Raw genomic sequence first — 9,723 nt, 5'->3', positions numbered from 1 at the left:
GTAGGCAGCCAATTAGGGGGGAAGGGGTGGGGGCCAGACCTGAGAGATGACGCTGCTGGGAAGAAAGGTGGCTCCAATTCTCATCCAGTTTTTTCTGGGAGGCTGTCAATGGAAGGAATCTCCAGTTTAGGCTGGGCTGGGCTGAGGTGGGAAGCAGAACCCAGGACCCAGCCCTCAGCCCCAAATTCTCAGTCTCTGCCCCAAGAGGTAGGCTTCCTCCCACTTCTCAGCTGTTGAATTTCGGGGTCTCAAGACGGAGTTCCGATGTCTAGGAGCCCCACCTCCCCACCTGGAAATGATAGAGAAAAATGACAAAGATCAGGGGTATGAGTGTGACCTTGAAATTCTTGGATGCCCACTTCCAAATCCACCTGGGAAAGAGGGTTTCACAGTTTGAGGCCTAAGGCCTGAGGGTGGTGGGTGGCTGATAGCCTGGGAGCAGGCTTCATCCACATGCACACCCCAGATGTTCTCTAGACCTACCTGGAGTCTGGTGCTGAGAAAAGGAGGACTCGAAATACGAGGGATACACAGCCCCGGAGGCACTGGTAAGACTCGGGCCCCCTCCCTGTCACCCAAATCCAGGGCTAAGGTATGGGGGGGGGATCCTCTCTGAAAGCTGCCTCTTCCTCATCACACACTGCCAGCCCCCAAAGCACTTCTCATGATCATATTCCTTGGACCTGACCCAAGTTCCTCTAGGAAATGGAGTGTGCGGGGCAAGCAGATAACACTCCCTCCATTCAAGCTTCCTCAGGGCCTGACCCCAAACTTCAGGCCCCCAAGGCCCTTGTATTCTGAGACAGAGGATGTTAACAAAACCTTGGACCCCGAATCCTCCTTTCCAAACATGGTGTCAGTGCTTCTCAGAAGAAAGAGGCCTAAAGCAGGAGAGATTTCAGCCAGGTAATAGTAGGACCGTCCTGACCCTCAGGAGAATAATAACAGTGGTAACATTGACTGAGCCCTTACTATGTGCCAGGGATCCCTGGTGGCCCACTGGTTAAGCACTTGGCTGCCAACCAAAGGATTGCCAGTTTGAACCTACCAGCAGCTCTGAGAGAGAAAGATGTGGTTATCTGCTTCTGTAAAGATTTACAGCCTTGGAAACGTTATGGGGCAGTTCTGCTCTAAGGTGAAATTGACTGATGGCAATGGTTACTAAGTACTTCACTTGTGATTAGCATTTTCCATGGATTAACATATTTAGATGGTACAGCAATGCAGTGAGATGGGTGCTGTACCACTATAGCCTTTTCTTGAATGGACAAACTGAGTCTCAGAGAGCTAGATAGGTACTTGAAGAGCCAGGACTCCTTGCCCAAGTCAATCCCAATGCCGATGCCCTCTTTCTGGACATTACTGGTGTTGATAAGCAGGGAAACCTTTATTGAGACCACTCCCCTTCCCTAGTGCCCAGCCTCGTTCTGTTCTGGGCCCCTGGAGATCCTGTCCCTTCTTGCTCTGTAAATTTCAGCAAGTCACTTAGCTGTACAGTTTCTTCATTAGTAAAACAGGATACCCATCTCATATGGTTTAGAATGATACAGAATAAAATGAGTGAACATACCGGGAGGCAGACAGTAAGTGTCCAATAAATGAGGCCCTCTTTATTAAGAGTTAACCCTCCCTGTTGCCCACAGCCCCAAGTGAGAGGAAGATGCCCCCGTACACCAGCTACCACGCCCAACGCTCCTACCCGATGCCAGACGAGCCCTTCTGCACAGAGCTCAGCGCTGAACAGCTAGACCTGAAGGAGAAGGAGAAGGGCTGCTGGACCCAGCTGACTCATGCCGAGAAGGTGGCCCGTAGGTGTTGGGACAGGGCTGAACTGGAAGAATGAGTGTATGTGTGTGTGTAAGAGAGTGCATGTATGTGTGGCTGAAAAGATGGGTCTGCTAGGAGCAGTGGAGTAGAGAGAGGGCTCCAAGATAGTCAGGAACCCTAACTCCCTGAATGAATATCCAAAGAGTGAAATTAATTCACTTGATCATTAATTCATTCTTTCATTTAGGCAGCACTATTCAGGAGCTCCTATTTGTGCTTGGCTGGGCACACCCTATGGTTCCTGCCCTCATGCTTCCAGTCCAGTGTGGGTAACTGATGCAGACCCCATAACTGGAATACAGGCTGTGTGGCTAGGATGAGGTGTGTTCAAGGGGTCTTGAGTACCCAAACAAGAGAGTGATGGAATCCTGCCGGGTCTCCCAGAGAAGGGCATGATCCAGCTAGCTCTGAAGGTGACTAGAAAGGGACTACCACGCCGTGCGAACAGCATGGAGGAGGGTGTGGAGCTGGAGATCACGGTGGGTTGTGGGCACCATTGAGGGCTGTGGGGAACTGCAGCAGAAAGAGACAGGTAAGGTGGGTGGAGGGCAGGGATCTGATGCTGGGAGGTAGGTGGGATTTAGGTCCCTGAGTCCTGCCCACCAGAAGTATCCCTGGGATAATATTTGGATATCTGGACCTTTGCATCCAGTCTGACCACTAACATTTCAGGGAATTCTATGGTGGAGAAAGATTCTCACATTCGTTCAAAATCGTGAGTGCCTCCTTCAGTGCTAGGCTATAAGCAAGCTGGGTTCTTGTGAGCTCTCGTTCCAACTCTTTCTGCCTCTGATCTTTTCCTTCCTCTCAGCTCTCTAGCATCTTGATCTCTTTCTGTCCATTTTACTTCAGAAATGGACACTATCCTCTTCCTTTAAAAAAAAATTAATATCATCAAAATGTGACACACACAAAGCAAGATGGCCTTCAATTTGGCACAACCCCTAATATTTCCTGTGCATTTACCATGCAGCAGGTGTTACTGTGGAGATGGTCCCATTTCACAGGTAAAGAAACTAAGGCTCAGAGAGGGGATGTTGCTAGAGAGAGAGAGAGAGAGAGGCAAGATTTGAACCCACACAGACTGGCTGGCACCTTTAGACACTACACCAGGTAGTATTTGAAGACAGGGTGGCTACTAGTGGAGCCTCAGAGCTCAGCAAACAACTCACTTTGACCATTGACCTTTCCGAGGCTTCAGCCCTTGACTCCATCCAATGCTGGGTGGTCACTGTCCCCCATTCCCACCCCAAATGTTCCCTTCTTCCGGCTCACAGCCACAAATCTTGATCTCTGTGGAAATTCCCGCTCCTTCACTGTCACACACTGAACCACCCACCAGGGCATCTTGCTCAAACCAAAGACAATTCCTCTCCCCAAGGAATTCTGCTGCCAGCTTTGATTTTTCCTTTAGTTTTTTATTTTCCTGTTTATTTAATGTACTGAGAAAGGATTATACACACAGGGTTAACATTACAAAATAGAGAGGCAGGTCCACTTCTCTTCCAACTAGTCCTCTATGACCAGAGTCCTATGTATTTTTCCAGAGATTCTAATGTGTCTGTGCATACCTGTAGGTGTTTGTCTTCCTTTCTTTCCATTAGAGGAGCCCTTCCCTTCTCCTCCCCTCTTGCACACATACCTTCTGTAGTTTGTCATTTCATTTAACAGTACTTATGCTCTAAAGACTAAGGAGCTCTGGTAGCGTAGTGGTTATGAATCAGGCTGTGAACCGCAAAGTCAGCAGTTCGAAAGTACCAGCTGCTCCTCGGGAGAAAGATGAGGCTGCTCTCATAAAGATTTACAACCTCAGAAACCCTGTTCAGGGTTGCTATGGGTTGGAACCGACTCCACGGCACATAACAACAACAACAACAACATCGTCTAAAGATTAAGGAGCTCTGGTAGCGTAGTGGTTACGAATCAGTCTGCTGATCTCAAGGTCGGCAGTTCGAAACTACCAACTGCTCTGTGGGAGAAAGATGAGGTTTTCTGCTCCCATAAAGATTTGCAGCCTCAGAAACCCTGTGCAGGGTCACTATGAGTCGGGACCGACTCCACGGTGCTTAACAACAACAACCATGGTCTAAAGACTAAGGTAGCTGTGCCAGTCCTGGATTGCCCACCTCAGACAGATTCTTCTGTGAGAGAAACAGGTCTTGTTTTCTTAAGCCTCAACTGGATGGGTTTGAACCCAGGTGGTTTGAGAAGCTGCTTTGTGGCTACTGGATGAACAGAGAGACAATGGGCAGGAAGGGCCAGTGAGGTGGTTGGTCCAGGTGTGAGGTGGTAGAGGCCTGTGCCAGGGTGATAACCAAGGGGTGAGGAAGTGGGGTTATTGTTTTAGAGTAATAATAATATCAGTCACTGTTTATTCAGTGTTTATATTAGGTGCCAGGAAGTATGCAAATCCCATGACCTGTCTGATCCCACTTTATCTCACATCAGCTGTATGAGGGGGTATTTCTCCATTTCACAGATGAAGAAACTGAGGCCCAGACAGTGGAAATGGGTTGCCCAAATGGCTCAAAGCCTGGGGTCTGACTCCAGAGCATATGAGATTAGGTGACTTTCAGGCAGATGTGAGGAGCTTATGGTTGTGAAGTAACCAAGTTACAAACATTATGGTAGGAGCTCAGTTGAGGAATTGAATCTCTGAATAATTGGGCTTCCCAAGGCAGGCTGGCTTACTGGAGGAAGTGGAGCTGGGATCAGGCATTGGCGACCCTAGGGTTGTCACCCAGTGCAGTAACTCTTCCTGTGACTGCCCACCCCAACCCTGTAGGCGGAGCACCGTCCAGTTGTAGCTCCTCCTCTCTCCCATAGGCAAGGCGGAGATTCTCCTGTGGTTCAGTGACAGGCTTTAGCTAGCCTGTCCATCGGTACTCTATCAGGAGGGCGACACTCGAGGGGGAAATGGGGAGTGGTGGTGACAAGTCACCTATCTTACTGAGTGACAGGTGCCACCAACCCTCCCTTGTGGCACCAGCCTATCTGCAGACCCTGGAGTCATGTTGGTGTCACCCCCTGGGACAGTGTCTGAGGATGTAGTCCACACACACCCCTAGTGATGCCATTGGGGCCAGGTCTTAAAGGTTAGGACAAATGGGGAGGGTGGCAGGAGCAGGGAGGGTCCTCCAAGCAAACAGTTTAAAGGTCAGTCCCCCCAGACAGACCTATTGCCTCGTTGTAACCCTGTAGAACAGAATAGAACTGCCCCATAGGGTTTTCAAGGCTAATGTTTACTGAAGCAGATTGCAGAGCAGCTGCTGGGTTCAAACCACCAACCTTTTTGTTAGCAGCCGAGAGCTTAGCCACGGTGCCACCAGGGCTCCTTTTTTCAAGGTCAAAGACTCCAAATTAGCACAATTTCAAGTTCAGACCCCTGGGTCTGGCATTCAAGGCTCTTCAGGCTCGGCTCAGCAACTCCAGGATCCTTGCTGTTCTCCAAACAGGCGCCCCTCCCCCACCTGTGAGTGCCCTTCTCTCTTCATCCCACCTCTTTCCTGGGGAAAACTCCTCCAAACTCCAGATACCACAAGTTGCCCTGCCTTGGACCTTTGCACTAGCAGTTCCCTCAGCTTGGAATGCCTGTTTCCTGACATTAATTTCTTTGAGGGCAGTGGCTCTGCCTGTGCTTTCATTCATTCATTCCAGAAATATTGATGAGGAGTGCCAAGCACTGTTCTAGGCACTGGAAATACAAGAGTAAACAGAGACCTTGTTCCCCTGAAGCTTTCCTGAGGGAGTTTAGTTCATGATCCGCTGGGGGGGGGGGTTGTTCCCTGGGGTAGATACACCTGAAGTCCCTTCCCATGCTCCCACTCTTCAGTATACCGGCTCCAGTTCCATGAGACCTTCGCAGAGATGAACCGTCGCTCCAACGAGTGGAAGACAGTGATGGGCGGAGTCTTTTTCTTCTTTGGATTCACAGCTCTGTTGATGTGGTGGCAGCGGGTCTATGGTGAGTGGCTGTAGGCCTTGGCCCTGCCTCTGTGGTCACAGTCACCAGCCAAGCTTTAAGTGAAGCATGTTGGCACGCATCTGACCCAACTCCCTCAGGAAGTAGAAGAGCCAATTTCACCCTGGACTTTACAGTGAGCAGGAGCAAACTCAGTCATTATAGTAGCTAAGGTACATTGGGTGCTTATTATCTGTCAGAGGTTGTGCCAATGACTTTACAAATACCATCATACTGGATCACCACAACACTAGTGGGTAGAACCTGGGTCTTTCGGTGGACTGCAGGGAGGAGAGGAGTAAGGAGTGAGAATTTGAATTGCATCCATGGCTAGGCCTAGGACTTCGCTTATTGTTAGGGTCATGCTTAGGACTAGGGTTAGTGTTAGGGGTAATGGATGTGCTAGTTTTTAGGGCTACAGTTTATTTCTTGAAACCTCTTTGATTTCCTCTTCATTTGAAAGTTCGGTAGCTGCAGTTTCCCCTCTTTTTACTTTATTTTTGTTGTTGTTGCAACTGTGATAGGACTTGTTTTTGATAGATAAGGAACTGAGGCTCAAAGAGGTGAGGTGACTTGCTCAAGGTCACACAGGAATGATGGAGCTGGGATTTGGATCCAGGCAGACTTCAAATGAATGTTCCTGTTACCCCTATTACCGTTAGGCCACAGAGGCAGGTGAGGAGAGACTCAGAGAGGGAAGGACCTTAGCCCAGGTCCCACAGGGAAGTCTCAGGTAGAACTAGGTCCCTGGAGTGATGTTTTGGAAAAGAGTCTGGTAGGGTGCTGGGCAGAGTGGAGAGAGCAAGTCAGAACAGGAGCTCTGTGTCTGGAGACCCAGGCTCAGGCATCCCCTCCCCACAGTGTTCCCCAAGAAGCCCATCACCCTGATGGATGAATGGAAGGCCCAGCAGCTCCAGCGCATCCTGGATATGAAGGGCAACCCTGTGCAAGGCCTGGCTGCCCGCTGGGACTACGACAAGAAGGAGTGGAAGAAGTGACGTGATACTGCACCCAAGGCTGTAGCCCCCATAACTCTGAAAACCCCACCTCTGGCAGCCCCTCCCCTGCCCTTCTCCTCAATAAAGCTGGGTCTGTTTGCTCCTTATAATTGCCACCTTGCACTCAGTTACTAACCAGAAGTTTCATGGTTCAAATCCACCCAGGAGCACTGCAGAAGAAAGACCTGGTGACCTTCTGTAAGATTACAGCCTTAGAGTTGGAAGTGACTGATGAAAATCAGTTTGGGTTTTGTTTTGTTTTGTTTTTCAGTCTTTACCTGGCATCTAAAATTAGATAGCATAGTAGGTGAAGGGCAAGAACAGATCAATTTTCAGGCTCTCAGAGCCCAGCTAGTCAAGGAGGGCTTCCTCAAGGAGTGGGAGCTAGCCTTGAGCCTTAAAGGATAAGTGGGACTAGGAGAGGCAGAGATGAGAAGGGGAAGCAGTCCATGTGGAAGGAATGGATTGAACAAAGGCAAGGTCAGGCCTCCATTCCGTCACCTGACAAATCTTTATTGAGCATCTACTATGTGCCAGGTGCTAATGTAGACCTGGGGATGCAGCAGTGAGTAAGACAATGTTTCTGGCCTCATGAAGGAGACATTCCAGAAGGAAACAAGAACATAAATAAGTATAACATTAGTATATTACACTGCTCCTTGGAAACCCTATACAGGTTTTAGAATGGGCTCACTATGAGTTGAAATGGACTGGACAGCACTTAACAACAACAACAACAACATGGTGATAAATGATAAAAAGAAATAAAACAAAGCAGGATGGATGGAGTTTTATGTTGCTCTTAAAATGCCGTCGAGTCAGTTCCAACTCACAGCGACCACATATAGGGTTTCCGAGGAGTGACGGGTGAGTTTGAACCACTACAAGGTTCAAACTGACCTTGTAATTCAGTGCTTACCCTAGAGTGCCACCCTGGACTCCATGGGAGGAATGAAGGGTGGTATGTAAAGGCCTTTTAAAGGAGATGGTATTTGAGAAAAGGACCAAAAGATGAGGGACTAGTCAGTTACTGTCTGAAAGTTTTCTGTCTTTTTAGATGGTGCTTTTTCACTCCATTGGCTTTTCTGGATTGCCACCATCTTTGGCTCCAAGTCTGGGATATACAAGGCGTTTTTTAAAAAGTTTGTGGAAAAAAATAGAATGAAAAGATAATAGAATATTTCCACACACTTTTAAAAGCCCCCTCACATATGGCAATGGAGTCCTGGTATGGTACTATAGGATAAACACTGGACTGCTAAGCACATGGTCAGTGGTTCAAACCCACCAGCCACTCCTTGGAAACCCTATTCAGGGTCACTATGAGTCAGAATCAATTCCATGGCGCTTAACAACAGCATCTGGGGCAAAAATAAAACCTAGGGAACTCACCCCATGTTGTTCCTCAGCTCCTGAGGCCCTTCAATCCACTGTTCAGACGCTTCTCCTGTTTGTTTCAGATATTATGTCCAGGGGTTTTAGCTGTACTTGGTGAGAACAGGGAAAAGTGTGCCCACTCCATCTTCCTGGAAGCAGAAATCCAGCAATTCAACTACCTCTTGAATCTCTTTTAATCCATAGCCTCTCTCTCTCTTTCCCTTTCTCCTTGCATTTAAAAAGTTGAAGAAACAGTGTCCCTTGTACTGAAGAGTGCCCCCCAACGTGCATTTTGCTGATTGTATGTCCATGGACTATTACATCCCTTTGTCCCCTGCATTTTCTATAACTAGTGAAATAGTGGTTAAATTTAGAGGCTTGATCAGATTTCAGTTTGATTTTTTTGGGCAAGAATATTTGATGTTCTTTAGGCAGGAGACGGACCATGCCTGTTTGTTTTTGTGTATCATTAGCAGCCCTGACAGGCCATATCACAGACTCATTAACTTATTAAGAGGACAGATGGCTTTCAAATATATTAGAAGATGCCAACCTCAATTCGAGTTTCAAAGATGAAATGTTAGTGTCTGAGATAGTATTCTTTTCATCTAGCAAACTAAGATCAAAGAAGGTTGGCAGATGTCTTGCCAACAGATGTGAGCAAGGATGCAGGAGAAAGGCAGCTTTGTGTATGATACCAGTTTTGACTCTATCTAGCAAAATGACAAATGCATCTACCTTTTGCCCCAGCAATTCGACTTCTAGAGACTTGTTCTGTGGAAACCTGTGCACATGTGCAAAACGATAGATACATGAGGTTATTTATTGCAGCATTGTTTGTTTGGATTAGCAAGGGTTGAAAACTGCCCAGTTGTCCCTTCCTCAAGCGAGATGGATTGGCAAAATGGCAGCATCAATGGGCTCAAGCGGGGTAACAATTGTGATGTTAGCCTAGGATTGGGCAGTGTTTCGTTCTGTTGTGTGTAGGGTTGCTATGAGTTGGTACTGACTTGGTGACACCTAACAAGCAGAGTGGTTCAACTGGTGTGCTACAAGTGGCTCAGAAGTTGTGGCCGGCGTGGCCAACATACAGAGGTCACCAGCAGCTTTGGTAGACAGTTCTCGTTCAAGGGGACAGACATCTGTAGCACTGTGAACACAGGTTTATTCTCAGCCCACCTCTAGGGCAGCAGGAGGTGCCAAATGCTGCCCTCATCCAATGAAAGATGGGAGCTGCCCCCTCAGTGACAGGATTCTGAGGATGTTCCCCAGGTCTTTCAAAGGATGCCCTTTGGGAAGAACCCCAGTGCCTGAAATGGTAAACTTCCACGTGATTGCTTCTTCTACTGGCTCCTTGTCCACTGCCCACCAACCCTCCCTGCCCCTCCCCCTTCCTCCGTCCCTCCCCACTCTCTTGGACTCATCACTTAAGCCATTTGTACCTGAATCCTTATCTTAGCTTTGCTTTTGGAGGAAACTCATATTAAGATATATTTAGAGCCCCTCTGACCAGTGCTCTCAGGTCTTGGCGTCAGAGGAGTGGGAGTGGAGGCAGGAAAT

The 9,723-nt window shown here is 48.2% G+C and overlaps 1 protein-coding gene across 1 annotated transcript; it reads left to right on the top strand.

Moving 5' to 3' along the window:
- The first annotated feature begins 466 nt into the window (after positions 1–466).
- On the top strand, positions 467–6,786 carry LOC102842460. The gene is made up of 4 exons (XM_006860711.1): positions 467–548; positions 1,644–1,808; positions 5,660–5,791; positions 6,650–6,786. Exons 1-4 carry the CDS (start codon positions 467–469, stop codon positions 6,784–6,786), a joined length of 516 nt encoding a protein of 171 aa, XP_006860773.1.
- The last annotated feature ends 2,937 nt before the right edge of the window (positions 6,787–9,723 follow it).

Source organism: Chrysochloris asiatica, unplaced genomic scaffold (genome assembly GCF_000296735.1).
Source record: "Chrysochloris asiatica unplaced genomic scaffold, ChrAsi1.0 scaffold00039, whole genome shotgun sequence".
NCBI classification, from domain to species: Eukaryota; Metazoa; Chordata; class Mammalia; order Afrosoricida; family Chrysochloridae; genus Chrysochloris; species Chrysochloris asiatica.
Note: the sequence above shows the minus strand (reverse complement) of the source record. Positions and strands in the feature narration are given on the sequence as shown.

Excerpts from the sequence above, each read along its gene's own strand:
- LOC102842460 (XM_006860711.1), top strand. The coding sequence starts at position 467 with ATGTTCTCTAGACCTACCTGGAGTCTGGTGCTGAGAAAAGGAGGACTC. Across the intron at positions 549-1,643 it reads ACACAGCCCCGGAGGCACTG|CCCCAAGTGAGAGGAAGATG; the intron begins GTAAGACTCGGG and ends TGTTGCCCACAG. Across the intron at positions 1,809-5,659 it reads TCATGCCGAGAAGGTGGCCC|TATACCGGCTCCAGTTCCAT; the intron begins GTAGGTGTTGGG and ends CCCACTCTTCAG.